At 50.5% G+C, this 15149-nt stretch overlaps 1 protein-coding gene across 9 annotated transcripts in view; it reads left to right on the top strand.

Moving 5' to 3' along the window:
- The window catches only part of RUSC2 (RUN and SH3 domain containing 2), a 53409-nt gene extending 39969 nt beyond the window's left edge, over positions 1-13440 (top strand). For 8 of the 9 annotated variants that reach the window (XM_031609175.2, XM_090130752.1, XM_090130747.1 and 5 more), the window contains 10 exons: positions 1062-1844; positions 2346-2546; positions 3723-3866; positions 4551-4627; positions 7189-7363; positions 7750-7855; positions 8901-8947; positions 10466-11438; positions 11735-11905; positions 12081-13440. In XM_031609175.2, the coding sequence (XP_031465035.2) occupies positions 1062-1844; positions 2346-2546; positions 3723-3866; positions 4551-4627; positions 7189-7363; positions 7750-7855; positions 8901-8947; positions 10466-11438; positions 11735-11905; positions 12081-12261 (2858 nt within the window). In that variant the 3' untranslated portion in view covers positions 12262-13440. The remainder of the gene's footprint in view (positions 1-1061; positions 1845-2345; positions 2547-3722; positions 3867-4550; positions 4628-7188; positions 7364-7749; positions 7856-8900; positions 8948-10465; positions 11439-11734; positions 11906-12080) is intronic. The other variant, XM_090130753.1, reaches the window with a different exon arrangement.
- The last annotated feature ends 1709 nt before the right edge of the window (positions 13441-15149 follow it).

The raw sequence follows: 15149 nt of genomic DNA, 5'->3' as shown, positions 1-15149 counted from the left end.
GTAAAAGCCAATCCAAAATGGATCTCTGACCAGGCTGCTGCAATAAATAGCCTCTGATATGCCAAGGATGTGCCATTTGATGCACTGCAAACTTCTAGCAGGAGACTGAAAGAGCACTTGAGTGCACGTCTGAAAGAGATTTTGACCTTTGGAGCAAGTTTTTTTTTTTTTTTTTTTTTTTTTGTCATTATCCTGACTTGTTTTTTTTTAGCTTGTACTTAGTGCAGGATGGCAGAGAAGGCAAATCTCTGCTGAGAGAAGGCAGCCATGGGAGCAGCTGAGTTGCAGAGAGAATGCTTGGACGGAGCAGGAGCTACTTAGGCAGTGAGAGGAACAGACAAGCAGAAGCTCTCAGAGCAGTATATCCTACATCCCTGGCTGCACTATGCTCCTGTGCACCAAAACAGCAAGGCTGTAATTAGAGCTGTGCTGAGAACTCCTGCCAGCAGTTGGAGAAGAGCTACCTCACTCCAGCTCAAAGCAGCATGCAAACCTCGATGGTCTGATAAGGAACCAGAGAGAAAGCAAGCCCTGCTAAATGCTAGCTGTAGGGAAGGAGGGCAAGCACACCCCAAGGAGAGCAGGGAATGCTTGGATTAACATCTGTGGTGCTCATAATACTTGTGGCAGGTTGGGTGAGTTCCCAGCACTTGTGAGAGGAAGCAGTCCTTTAATATATAAAATTCTGTTGTACTGCAGTGCATTGGGCTCTGTCTTTGGGGGCAGGTGTCTGAGGCCATGACTTCTGCTGTTTTGGGATGAAGGAATGTGGAAAAGGTGGGAAGCTGGACTAGGAGAGAGAAACCCTCAGTACAGCACCTTACTCTTCAAGACAGCTGTCAACAGCTGGAAAACTTTATTTGGAGTCACATCGTCACCATGCCACCTTTATGTGTGTAACTGGTTCAGACTTGAACCACGCATTTTTTGGCACTGGTCTCTAGCTCATCCTCTTCCTCCGGTAGCTGAGAGCTTGTTCTCTTTTTCCAGTGATCCACCATATTCATGATGACTGTCACTTTGCCTGCCCTCACATACTGTCCTCTTTTCTCTCCCTAAAGGTGGAGGCACAGACAGCAAGCCTGTGGTACGCTACAGCAAGGACCAGCGTCCCACAACACTGCCCATCCAGCCTTTCGTTTTCCAGCACCATTTCAGCAAACCACCCAAGGCCCGTGCTCTGCACAGCCATTTTGCCTCCAGTCTTTCCCAACTTTACAGCTTATCCAGCAACCGACCTGCAAGCCAGCAGATCTCCTCCAGTTCCCAGAACTCTGCCGCCCTGGGAGAGCAGTCGGCAGTGGCTGGGGGTCAAGCCCATGGCATGCTTCTGACCCAGCGTTCAGCAGATGGAGCTGCCTCTCTTAATGATGGCTGCATCAAGAAGACGGCCCCTGAGACAACCCGGCCATCCCCGCTGGGCAGTTACTCTCCTGTGCGATGCAACGTGCCTTTCTTTCAGAGCATGGACTCCTCTTCCTCGCCCACCACTGAGCGAGCTGGAGAAAGCCAGCCTCCCAGGAGCAGGTCCTGCCCCATCTCTGCCAGTCTGCTTCCCACCAGGTCTTCCCCTGCTGTCAGTGCCATGCAGCCCACTCAAGTCACCAAAGTTGATGCCCCGAGGCAAAATGAGAAGCCCAGGCCTGTTCCCAAGAAAGAGGCAGCTCTGGAGCCAAGCCCACCGTTCTCTGAGTACCGACTCCACAGCAGGTCCCTCCTGCCCCTTTCTCTGAGTAGCGTGCCGATGAGCCGAGTGGGAGCCCAGGCAGATCCCCACTGGAGGCGTGGCAGTGAGACCAGCAATTCTGGTCCACTGAGCAGCATGGGAGGACGGCCCCTCAATGGTAGGTACCCACCCACTGGTATGTGCTGGTGGAGAACATCTCCAGTTCCCTGATGATGGATGCTCACCGTAACACTACCCTTCCTGTAGCCACAACCTGGCCCAAAATTGAGACTGGGTGCTGTGGCACCCAATAGCTCCCCTCATCACTCTGCCCGTGTGCTAATAGTGTGTTCCTTCAGTCCTGCCTCCTACACAGTGTTTCCAGAGGGGATGCTGATCCTCACATTCCCCATGCCAAGTGCTGGCATGCTGAATCTGCCCTCCCTGTGCCTACAGCCACCAGGTTACTCAGGCTCCTGCCATATTGTGCCTGGCCATGGCCTCCACCTCCCTCTGTATATATGTGCTAATGTCCTGAAATGCCACTGGACTTCAACTAACTTGCTGTCTATCTTTCTCTGTTTTTCTTCCTTCTCATCCTTCTCTCCCTGTTTGCCCTCCACATCCTCCTGTCTGCTCATGTCCTTCCATCTGGTGCACGCTGCCTGCGGCATTGTAGCGAACCACCTCTCCCCTCAAGCACTGAAGTGGCGAGAGTACAGGCGGAGGAATCCCCTGGGCCTGGACCGTGTTTCAGGGCTGCCCAGCTTAGCCAGCAGCCTAGACAGGAAGCAGCAAGAGCCCCGGCTGAACCGAGGGAATCCCATCTTTGAGTTCCCTGGCACTCTCAACACCAGCCATTTCCACTGCAAGCTGAATGGTGCGCACTGCCCTTCTGCTGTTGGGTCTGGGGGTGACCTCAGGGTTGAGGTTCAGTGTCCCAGCTATGCCTGGCCTCATCACCAATCTGCATGCATCACCAATCATGCATGCATGAGAAGTAGTGTTGATGCATCTACTTGCACTAGGGCTGTAGTGTACAAGAGGAAGGTGAAAATTGCTTACTGGTGGGTACAACTCCTGGAGCCTTTCTTCTTCTCCATGAGCTGAGAGCAGTAAGGTCTGGCTCTGGGCTGGACTGAAGGGATAGTTCAGACCTCAGCAAGTGCTCCAGGGCTGTTTCCAGCTTATAGTTCTTGTCTCACACTACAGTTGTGGCCCTTAAAGATCTTGTGTCTGTGCCCTGCAATGTCTGCTCATCTGCATCAGTCACATCAGCATGCTAGATGCTGGGCTCTAGCTCTCATGGAGCAGCTTGTTCATGCTTTGCCATGAAGGTCTTCCCTGTTCTCCAAAAACAGTATAAGAAAGACAGAGGGGAGTAAGCTGCTTTTGGTTGACGCTTTAAGAGTCCTCCAGGAGAAGCAGTAGGGTTATGTGAGAGGGAGAGTATTCTCATGGTCAGCTCCAGAGCTCTACACCTCCCTCTGCCAACCCAAACAGCTTCTCCACCCCTCTGTTGTGGGAGAATGCCTGACATGGACCTGAGGAAACAGTCTGTAGAAAAATAAAGCATTATGAAAGAGCATTCACAGAAGTCTCCCCTTGAAAACAGTCCCTCCAAGGGGTTAAACAGAAGGTGTGTTGTTTATTGCCTGTGAATGCCTATGTCCCACGTAGGGATTCTCTGTGTGCTCCTCATCATCTTACATCCCTGCTGCAGCTAGCTGCACTGCAGCCCTGAGTATGGTATGCTGAGATTTTCTTTAGCACACCCTTAAGGGTGAACATCCCTCAGCATCTTCCAGTGCCCACAGATCCCCAACCAAGCTGGAGCTACATGCTGGGTCAGTTGTGGGGTTCAGCTGTGGGGCTGAACATGTATATTGTTTCCGGGAGAGTAACAAACCTGTAGCCTTGCTGGTCCAGTCTTGGTCAGACACGTGGGAAGACTCCTCCTGCAGCTTGCTTCTGGGAAAAGCAAACTATATGGGAGAGGCTTTGGTATAAGGGCTTGTATTTAACTCTTTTTTTCCCCCCTGTCTTGGTCATGCAGGACAGTCTATGAAGCAACTCCAACTTACCTACACTGACTTCTTCCCTGACTACTTCTCACTAGCTGAGAAACCCCCTGCTGAGTTCTGTCTCTCCCCAGATGGCAACACAGAGTCCATCTCTATCGACTTGCTGCAGAAGAAGGGTGAGTCCGTGTGTCTCTTGTGGCAGTGGAGAATGGAGTGTAGCATAGCATAAGGTGAACAGTGCTTCTCTCTGTCTCTGTAGGCATAATGATTTCTTTCCTCCCCTCTTCTGCTGTAGAGTCATAACTAGACGTTCCCCTGAACAGCCAGCACATGTTCATTTTCCTTTGCACCACACCATATGCTGAAAAATACGTTCCATCTACTTGTTCCAGGAAGTATGACGAGAAGAAACCACAAGAGAGTGTAAAGAGAGCAGGCTGGCAGAGGAGCATGAACCTATGGCACAGCATGCTGCTATCCCATTTCAGTATACAAGCATAGATCTGTGGATCTGTGTGGTGTTGCAGATGGGCTAGCCTGAGTTTTAGTCATTTAGGTCTTTTGGGTCTATATGGTGAATATAGTGTATATAACAGGGTGGGCAAAAGGATTTCAAAGTAGGCCAAGATGTGATGACTGCTGACAGCTGTCTCTGTGTCTTGTCAGAAACAGGGGACATGCAGAAAGGTTCCTGTGCCTTTACCAGTTATGTGTTGGTGACTGCTACATGGCAGCTTCTGCCCTATCCCACTACTATTCTTGCATGGTCTGGAAATGCTGTATCTAATGCCCGATTTCTTTGTCTAGTGTTTGGTCTGAGTCTGTCCTAAAAGCAGCTCTGACTCTTTATTTCCCTCTAGGTCTGGTGAAGGCAATCAACACTGCTGTTGACCTGATTGTGGCTCACTTTGGAACCAGCAGGGATCCAGGGGTGAAGGTAAGTCTTGTTTTTCTTATGGCTTTTTTACCATCGTAAGTGATAGGGAGAGGATGGAAAAAGACTGTGTCTCCATTCTCTTCTAGTTCAAAAATTAAGGGGCAAAAGATAAAGCTAGTGGAAACAACAAAACAAAAGCAGTTGATGGTGCATCATGCAGCAGACAGTAAATGTGTGACAGTTCTTGCTCCATGATGTTGAGGATGCTAATGCTACACATGTTTAAGGGAAGATTGGAGAAATGAAGGGAAAGGAAATTTGCTGATGTCTATTAAACACATAGGAATCATGTCTGCCCTAGGTAGTTCCTGAGTTGTAATTAGCTGTAATCAAGGAGAGCATTAGCATTACTCTTCTGAGAGTGTCTTTTATTGTGCGGTTCAACCCAGCAGGCAGCTAAGTACCACACAATTGTTCACTCACTCCCCTCTCCCATTGGGATGAGAGAGAACTGGGGGGAAAAAAATGAAAAAAATCCACAAAGTAGAACTTATGGGTTGAGATAAAATATAACTACTGCTGTTTAGTAAGGCAGAAAAGGAAGAGAAATGGAAAATAATAATATTAATTGAAATTAAGTATACATTTACAAAACAGGTGATGCACAGTGCAACTGCTCATCACCTCCTGACTAATGCCTACCTGGTTCCTGAACAACAGCTGTCAGTCCCCATCAGTTTTGAAATTTATTTGCATGATGTCATGTAGTATGAAATATCCCTTTAGCCAGTTCAGGTCAGATGTCCTGGTTCTGTCCCCTCACAGTTACCTCCTCAGTCCCTTCGCTGGCAGGACAGTACAAGAAGCTGAAAGATCCTTAGCTCTGTGCAGCACTGCTCAGCAACAACCAAAACATCAGTGTGTTATCAACACTGATTTTCTCCCAAAGCCAAAACACAGCATCATACCAGATGCTTTGAAGAAAAAAAACCCAAAGCTCTGTCACAGCTGAAATCAGGACACTTATGTAATTACTTATGGTCCTTAAGGAGAGAGAATACCAAGCTATCTGGACTTATGGTATGATGAAGTACCCCAGCTCTTTTTTCTCATACAGTGGAGAGTTATGTCTCCCTATTCCATCCTTCCTCTGATTCTGTTCTGACATCTGTAGCAGAGCATAACACAGTGTCTCCAGTCCCTTGATGTGTGACAGGGCTTCATAATAATAAAAAAATGTATCAGTCATTGCCCATCTAGGGCAGATGGTCTTTTCCTAAGGCCATTACCACAAACCCACTAACATCAGAATGTATCTAGGTTGCCCATGGGACTGACTGTCTTTGCTTGTGTCTCTCTCACCTCCCATTTCTGGAATAACACGGGCAGAATGAAGTTGCTTGTTTGTCCCAAAAATGTTTTCTGTCCTGTGATACTCAGCATTGTTTGTGCAGCTTCCTCTCAAAGCAGAATAGTCTCCTTCAGTTGCAGCAGTGTGACTCTTTGGAGATGACAGCTGCCCTGGAGTACCAATCCCACAGAGAAACTTCACTAGAACAGGTTCCAAGCTCATTCAGTCTTATCACAGAGCCCAGGGTAATTGGCCCCTCATTACAATGTTGCTGATGCAGGGATTGCTGTGATATGTAAGTGGAGCTGGTTAAATTTCCAATTTTTGAAAACTTTGCTGTGTTTTTCCTGTACTTGCTGTGTTGGTTTGGGGAATAACGGCAATATTGACCCATTACTTTACCTGCTGGACAGCACTGTGGTTTTGATCTGAGTTTTCCTTATTCATCAGTGTGCCAAAGGCTGAGCATTCACCTGTCAAAAGGCAGCACACATCGCTGATGCTCTGATGCTCAGTGGATCTGGCAGGATTATTCCTGACGAAGAAGTTCAGTTTGAGTTCAGGACCTTTGTGGACCCATGCCAGCTGGACAGTGTAATTCCAGCTCAGCTGGTAAAATCTGTGCCCTGAACACAACTGCCTGGGACCACCAATATGTGCAAGGTCCAGGGCTGACGTCTTTGGCTTGACCTTTGGCAGCTAAAGGATTGCATGCAGCAGAATATATCCCCATTCTGCTGAAGCTTGGCTTTTAGATGCTTCTTCACCTCATCTTGGGCTCTGTCCAGCTCTTTTGCCCTCACTCTGTTTATTTATAGTAATCCTCAGGAATCAACTTGTCACTGTTAAGTGTTCCTTAACCCCTCAGTGCTGGAAGTTTGCTACTTCCTACTTCTAAAATAGCAACGTGAAAATCTTCTTTGGCAGCAGAAAAATCCCCATCTCTTTCCTTCCTCCAGCTGTAGCCTTGTTAGACCCGTGGGGAGAACTAGGCATCCCATCTGACAGGAACATCCTCTTTCCAAGCTTTTCCCAAGCTGTTGCCTCATTCCAGCCTCAGGTAGACCTTGCAGAGAGTAAACCAGAATTAGTGTCTGAGGCAGCAAGGGTGAAGGGAGAGCTCCTGTTCAAGGAGCTGCTGAACTTCTTCATGGCCTGGATATTGCCTCCTGGGTGTCTGTAATCGACAGGTGGGTGTGTGGACTGTTTGCATATGTTTTACCATGCAGAGCAATTACCAGCCCTCTCTTTATTGTCTCTTCTCCCTTAGGCTAAACTTGGGAACAGCTCTGTGAGCCCCAACGTGGGGCATCTCATACTGAAATACCTGTGTCCAGCTGTCCGGGACATCCTGAGTGATGGGCTCAAGGCCTACGTCCTGGACATGATCATTGGCCAGAGGAGGAACATACCCTGGAGCGTGGTGGAAGCATCCACCCAACTAGGTAAAAAAAAAAAAAAATGGACAAAACAAAAAAAGAATTTCCTTTCTGGGGAAAGGAGGTTGAGTTTCCAGGTTGTTTCTGTACCTTCATCTTTAGCCCTGCACAGCTACATGTATAAAAGGCAGAGCTGAGCAATGTGTAAGAAAAGGTGCACACACTATTTGTTGCTCTCAGGTATGCCCATGACACCCACACCCTCTGCTAGTATCAGTCTGCAACCTGGATTTTGACCCATCTCCTGTGTAGAGCTGGGATGTTGGAATGGAGTGAACTTATCCTGATGACTGGGGGAGGGCTGTCAGTCTTGGCCTGAATGCTGCATCTCATGATGCTATTTTGGCTTTGTTGGCCACAACAAATCATAATGTTTCACCTTTTTACTGTAGGCCCCTCTACCAAGTTGCTGCACAGCCTCTATAGCAAGATCAGCCAGTACACGGAGCTCACCAACCACACCATGCGGTTCAATGCGTTCATCTTTGGCCTCCTCAAGTAAGCATACTTCTGGGCTGACTGCATGGCACCTGCTGGCAGCAGGTGCTGCTCTTTGTCTGCAAGCAGGCAGAGTTGCCAATGAAAAGATTTAGGAAACCTGGGAAGCAGCTCTCCAAGGTGTAGATTAGAGAAGTTACAAGCTGTGAGCCTGAGGGAACTCCAAAGAGATTAAAACTTACCCTAACTAGGCCAAGGCTGAGATGGGCTGGCTGTAGCACACTGAATAACGTTGTCAGCTTGTTCTGGCCCCAAAAGGTTAGATGCAAAGAGTCTGTCAGGCTTCACATAAGGATAAACATAACGTATGCATAAATTGATCCTGAAAATCCCTGTGTCGCTGCTTCCTGGGGTTGCAGCAAATCCCAGTGCATGACTCTCTGAAAGCCCTGGTACAGGACTCAAGTCTGATCCTTCTAGCCTGGGTGAGGAGTGTAACGTAACACTAAGTTTTAAACACAAAAAGTCAGTGGAGTTCTGTCTCTATGCCTGTGACATGGTAAGCCCTGTCACAGGGTCAGGGTAGTATTTCCTCCCTCGTCTGCAGTGGTAAGAAAGACTTTTGACATTGGCAGCAAAGTCCCTAACATCTCCAAATGTTGGCAGGTCCCTAAGAGCAAGCTTTGCCCTTCTCACCCCACCCAGGCTTGCCCAGCTCTCTTGGTGCAGATCACCAGCATATTTTGGTTCAAGGTTGATGCAGTGATCTCATACTTGTAGTTGGTTTGTCCCTTCTATGTGAATACTTCTCATAAAACTTAACTCTGCCAAAGGCACAGAAACGAAGTGGTGTGGAAACTTGCTGGAAGCCTGGCTGTTAGGTGTTACAGTTTCACAATGTCTCATTGCAAAGCAAATAGAATGTTGACAGGCTGGGTGGTCAGTGTGCACGGATGGAAGTGAGTCATTTCTGTAGGTCTTAATGTTCCCAGGGCTATGCTGTGTAAATGCCATTTTCCAGACACACTTCTAGAACAGCAATGATGAAGGGGATGAGTTGAGTTTGCTTTTCTTCTCCTTCCCTGACTGTGTGTTCTTCCTACAGTATCCGGTCATTGGAGTTCTGGTTCAACCACCTCTATAACCATGAAGGTAAGAGGCTGTGCACTGCAAGAAGAACCAAATTCTGCACATCGTGCAGCAGAGATCTAAGCTCTGTGTCATGTTTATCTCCTGCTGGTTCTCAGCCCGTGCTGCTCCCTCCTGCTCTGAACTGAAGGATTATACAGTATGCAGTCATGGTGCAGATATTGCTGGAGGGCTGCCTAGCTAAAGGAAGGAAGGTGGAAGTCAAAGCTCCATGCAGCTTCCTCCACCTGAGCTGTGGAGAATCTGGTAACTGTGTCCTTCCCTGATGCAGCTGGTACACAGAGCTCACCTCCACTACAGATCGCTTATTCTACTCTCAAGATCAGTCTAGCCCTACCAAGTGCCTGTGTCCCCTGCCCCTGTGCCTGAGAGCTCTGAATAGGGATGGAGCTGCAAGCACTTACCTGAAACCCTTCAAGCATGGGAAATAGAAAGGAAAACCTTCTGTCAAACAAAAAGCAGTTTTTCTTTGAAGTATCTGTTGTCTGGGAGGTGTTTTTGTTTTGGGTTTTATTGTTTTTTTTTCCAACCAGAAGTGTTTCTGAAGTGTGTAGATAACCGACCTGCCTGAAGCCTTAGAAGCAGCATAAGTGCTAAGTGCACAGTGAGGCAGAAACCCTTGACATGCTGAATTCCCTGAGAGTGCTGCTGGTTCACTGCATGCTCAGTCCAGGCATTAACTCCAGTCCAGTATTTTCTGTCAGGTTTGGGGGCTGACAGCAGACATTGTTCAGATCTATGTGTGTACTCAGTGCTTCTCTTTGGATCAGTACTTTCTGTACTGTGTAAGTGTAACAAGAGAAAGTGCTCTGATTTTCTGGAGTGGAATACTACCCTTGCAAATCTTCTGGGTTAGTCTGGTGCAAGCCACATTAAGAGCTGAAGTGTGAGGTAGGGCTGCTAGGTTTCTGAAGGCTAGGCGCAGGGTGTGCAGATAAGCTGCAGATCCTGTCTGCAGTGCACATTTGTCGTCTTGCTGCAAACAAATGTACACAAATCCTGTGCCAGACTCTGTCTCTAGGAATGATGGTTGACAATAAAGCTAGTGGCACAGCAGTGTGGAAGCAGCCAAAAGAAGTATAGGATGACAGCTGCAAATATAAATACTAGTTCATTTTCTGTTAGGATCCACAGCTGAGCACTGCTAGATCCCTGGAAAGGCTGCATTCTGCTGTCCCCAGCACCTCCCTCTATATAGGACACTAGTACTGGCCCACATCTGCAGTTTCTCTTTCAGATCCAGGAGGTGGGAGAAGACAGTCTTAGTGTGCCAACTCTATTTGATGCTTTTTGTTTGCATCCTATGACAGCATGATTGTTCCAGTGGGTCACCTGGCAGGCAGATACTGGCTGCAGGAAGCAGGATCTTAACCAGTTTGCTCCCTGACCCAGTATTGAGTCTCACACTGTAGGCACGGATGTGATCAGAAACCAGCGCTCAGTTCCTTTGCTCAATAGCTTCTTGGTGGCTTGGCAAAATCTCAAGGGCCTCTCATCTAATCAGTGTCTCTTGCCCCACAGATATCATCCTGGCGCACTATCAACCGGTTGGCTTCTTATGCCTGTCTCATAATGTGTGCCAGCCTCTTTTTGAGGAGCTCCTGCTCCTACTGCAGCCTCTCTCACTGCTGCCCTTCAACCTGGACCTCCTTTTTGAGCACCACCTGATGCAGATGGGCAAAGAGCAGCAGCAGCAAAAGGAGCTGCTGCGCGTGAAGCAGGACCTGCTGCTTTCTGCACACTCCACCCTGCAGCTGATGAGGACGCGGGGCAGCAGTGAGGATCCCGATGGCTGCAGCACTGCCCCTGAAGCATGCAAAGTGGGTGGCAGAGATGGTGGCACATCACCAGGCCACAGCCCTGAGCGAGCTGCAAGTGAGAGGGTCAAGGGAGTGGGGGCCTCCTGTGGAGATGGGGACAGAGAGGAAGAAAGAAGGAAGGTGCGAGAGAGCATGTGGGAGGGGAAGAAAGACAAGCAGGCGGGCTGGTGGTACCAGCTTATGCAGAGCTCTCAGATTTACATTGAAGGCTCAACTGAAGGCTCGAAGTTCATCCGTTATGAAAAGAAGAAGGCTTTGAGTGGCGTGCCCAGTTCTTCTGAGTCCCACGAGACACCACCCCCGCGTGAAGGGGTAGTGGAGGGAGCAGAAGCGTGCCACATTGCTGAGGGCAGCTTGGAGGAGAAGCCCAAGGCTGCCAGCAGGCCAAGCGCTGAAACTGTGAAAGAGCCACTGGAGAAGCCCCAGCATGTGCCAGGTGGTGAAGAGGTTAAGGAACGGAGCTGGCCCTTCTGGATGGGCAGCCCCCCAGACTCAGTGGTTACAGAGCTGAAGCGCAGCAAGGAGAAAGAGATGGGGACTCAGCTAAAAGTGGGAGCAGCATCAGCCCCCCAAGAAGAGAGCAATGCCAGTGCGTCAGAGGGCAGCCAGCCCATCAAGTGGGGACACTTGTTTGGGTCCAGGAAGGCGCAGAAAGAGCCCAGGCAACCTAACAGGTAGGAACACAGGTAGTTTGGGACTGGAGGGGCTGGTTAAGCTGGAGATGCAGCAGTGTGGTTGGGAGTCAGGCAAATAGCCTGCTGCTGGGCTACACCATGGTGACACATCAAAGGTAGTGTGTGAATAGAGAGATCTGTAACACCTGGTGTGTCTAGAGGTTGCTGGATCTCCTGGAATGGAAAAGGCCTGGGGATTGCAGTGTATGTTGTTTGTGATCCAGATCCCTAAGGCATGACGTTACCATGAGACACTTGCTTCCTCACCGCAACCTGCTTCTGTCTCATCCTTGCAGGTTGCCCTCTGGCTGGCTGAGCCTGGACAAGTCTGTGTTCCAGCTGGTGGCCCAGGTCGGAGCAAGCATGTGGCGAGAAACAGCCCCTGAGCCAGAACCCACCCAGCCAGAGCCTCCTGAAGTGTCATCTGCACCACAGCCAGCCCAGGGACTGTGTGCCAATCCTCCCTGGTGAGTGGTGGCATGTGACTGGGGATGTAATGGGGTGAAGTTGTCATAGGTCTGCCTGTTGTTGCGGAGGGGAGGGAGGCAGGGGGTTATTTCTGACCTCATTGTGGTCCCTGGACTCCAATGGGGTGAGCATGCTGTGAAGATCTCACCCTTCCACCCTTCCTCTTGCCCACAGTGAGGTGAAAGCTCTTTGCCATCACATTGCCACCGAGGAAGGACAGCTGAGCTTCAACAAAGGGGATATCCTGCAGGTCATCTCCAAGGTGGATGGTGACTGGCTGCAGTGCAGTCTCGGCTCCGAGAAGGGACTCGTGCCCATCATGTACGTGACCCACCCGGAGGACGAGGACTATTGACGTGGCTGAGAGGCCAAGCACAGTACCATGGGCTGCTGAGGCTCCTCTGGGGATGCCCAGAGAAGCAAACACAGCTTCTTGCTAGTTTCTTACCTTTCTTGCCATTACAGAATACAGTAACCGTAGGTGGTTCCTTCTTGCTCCTCCTTGTGCAGCTGCCAAAGGCCATACTGGCCCATGGAGCCTTCTGCAAGCTGTACCTCGTATTGCCAGGCATTGCCATGCATGCAGCCACACCAGGGACCGTTAGAGTCCCCTCCACCCCACGCCATCTCCAGCACCCATAGGTGGTGGGTTTGTATGTAGCAGGAATCAAAACAATCCCTGCCAGAGCAGCACTGGCTCAGTTTCACACTGCAGGGTGCAGGAGAATGGCCCCTCCCAGGGGTGGCCGTGCAGCCTCCAGTACCCCAGTGTTACTGGGGTGGGAGCACCGTGCACTGCCAATGCTGCCCGGCCTCAGCCTTGGGAGGGAAGGGGTGTGTGTGTGTGTGCAGAGCAAGGGTGCGTGGGGTTGTGAGGAAGGCACGTGGATGTTCGGTGTGATGTAGGTCCAGGTGAGGTAGTGCCACCCTGTGCAGAGATAGGTGATGTGGGGATGTGCCCTCCATGCTGAGCAGGTCACCTCAGATGCCCTGAGGTGCTCAGTGGAGGGAAGGTGGGAGGGGAGGGAAGGGGGGTGAGGGCAGGGTCCCTGACAGGGCTAGGGATGGGATGCTTTTGGGGTTTGGGGGCCACACTCCCAGCAGGAACAGTGGGGGAGATGGGGATAGGAAATGCTCCCCGTGGTGTGAGTTTGGGGGATAAGTATTGCGCGTGAACACAAGGGGCTGCTGGGAGTCCAGGACTCCTCAGCAGAGGCAATGTCAGTCAGTCCCTGCCTTTCCATGCTCTTGGGGTGGTGTGGGGATCCTCACCTGCCACTGGGTGGGTGACAGTGTTAGCGAAAGTCCGTGCCAGTATTTGGTGCCTTGGCCAGGCAGATGCTGCTCATGGTGTCTTGCCTGGGCTGGCTTCCCCATGGCGAGGGGCCCTGGTCTTGCAAGGTTACCTCCTGCTTGTACATCGCTTAGCGGACGTTGCACCATATTTAATTTGTATTTCCCTGTTAGAACGAGGTGTCTCGCCTTTATTTATTTCTTTATTTATGATGCATATTAATTAAAAGGTGCTGATTGAGCTCCCTTGTTTTGCAGCCTCTTTTTTTTTGCAGTCATTTCACCCTGTTTTCAAGAAGGGAATGAGGGGTACCTATGCTTTGTCCTGTCTCCAGCCACAGCCAGCACCTGACCTTCAGAGTAAGATAGAGTGCTCCCCTAGGAGACAGGTCACTGCCTGAGGCCAGCATGCCTTCCTCCTCCTACCTATATACCTCCTTTCTCCTTATTCTGGCAGCATGAGGGATTCAGCTGTGGCTGGTGGGAGCTTCAGCCGTGGGACTGTGGAAGAGCTGGGACTTCTGCTCTTTATATGGCTTCCTTGTGCTCAACCTGCAGCATGGACAGAGAGCATCATAGCTGTAAGAGCAAAGAGAGGGCAGATGGTAACTTCCCTCATGCAGGTTGGGGCCAGCGAGCAGCAGCCTGCAGTGCTGGGAACTGGGGTGTCCCCATGGCTGTGGTGCCCTGTGCTGGGCTGCTCCCTTGAATGGCCATGGCTGGGCAGGGTTATGATGGATTCCCCATGCACAGCATCCTGAGAGCTGAAGCTCATTCCCAGCCCAACACCTTGGGGTCTAGAGTTTGTGCAGGAAGGAAAGCAGCAGCAGAGTCCTGGGGGGATGGGCAAGGGTGGATGGCTGAGAAGGCCTCCCACTGGTGGGTCAGCCTGGACAGGGAGCCATGCACAAAAACACTGACCCAAGAGCAACTGTGTCCTCTGCAGCCAGTGCTTATCCCAGGAAGGAGTCATGGTCTGGGGTCATCAGGATGCAGCTTATCTGTGGGGTTGAGGCTATGGCCACGGCTGGGTCCCTGCTGCTGGGAACAACGCAGCAGCTCCATGGGGTGGCTGCAGGATCCTGGGAAGAGAGGAGGCACCCGATCCCAGCATCCTGTGGGCTGGAATGGTCACAGGGCAGGATTGGCAGTCCCAGTGCTGAGCACACAGCTGCCATGTGGATGTCTTTCATTGGGCCCTTCACAGACTGCCTCAATGTCCCCATTAGTACAACGAGGCCCAGGAGGTTTCTTCTGTGGTAGCATGTCCCATGGGAGGCTGCCACAGCCCAGCACTGCCTTCCCTTTCAACCATGCTTGAGGGGACACATTCACTGCAGGGCAGAGCTGTGAGCATCCTGAAGTCCCCACACAGGGCTCATGTCCGTGAGGGCTGGGACTCCTTGAAAGCACCCTGCAGGGAAGCCTGGGAAGAATATGAGGAGCTGAGCTCTGCTCTCCACTGAGAGCTGCCCAGCAGAGAGCTCTGTACCCCTGACCCTGCATCATCTCAGTGTTTGAACAGTCCAGTGGCTTCTCGCTCAGCTTCAGAAAGGGGAAATGCATGCAGTGAGGAAACTCGGGCAAGATCTCCCTAAAGGAAGCAGCGTGGTCACACGGTGTCCAGCAGCCTACAAAGATGTAGGGCAGCCTTTCTGAGTTCCTGGTAGCAAAAGGCAGAGGGGAGCCAGCAAGACAGTCCGCCAGAGGCTGTTCAAAACAGAGGGTGATCTTCTAAGAGCAGAGGTCACAGACAGGTGGCACAAAATAGCATCAAGCAGGTAGGATGTCAAAGCTCAGTAAGATAATAGAGCAAGGAGCCTGCAGGAGCAGCCAGCAATCCTTTAGCAGACACTCTGAGAGCTGTAAATCTCCACCCCCCCCCCCCCCCAAAAAAAAAAAAAGTCTGTAGTGTTACTGGAAACTCAGAGCATGAAGAATAGGGAGAAG

The sequence above is a fragment of the Phasianus colchicus genome, chromosome Z (genome assembly GCF_987193195.1).
Source record: "Phasianus colchicus chromosome Z, bPhaCol1.hap1.1, whole genome shotgun sequence".
Classification (NCBI taxonomy): domain Eukaryota; kingdom Metazoa; phylum Chordata; class Aves; order Galliformes; family Phasianidae; genus Phasianus; species Phasianus colchicus.
Note: the sequence above shows the minus strand (reverse complement) of the source record. Positions and strands in the feature narration are given on the sequence as shown.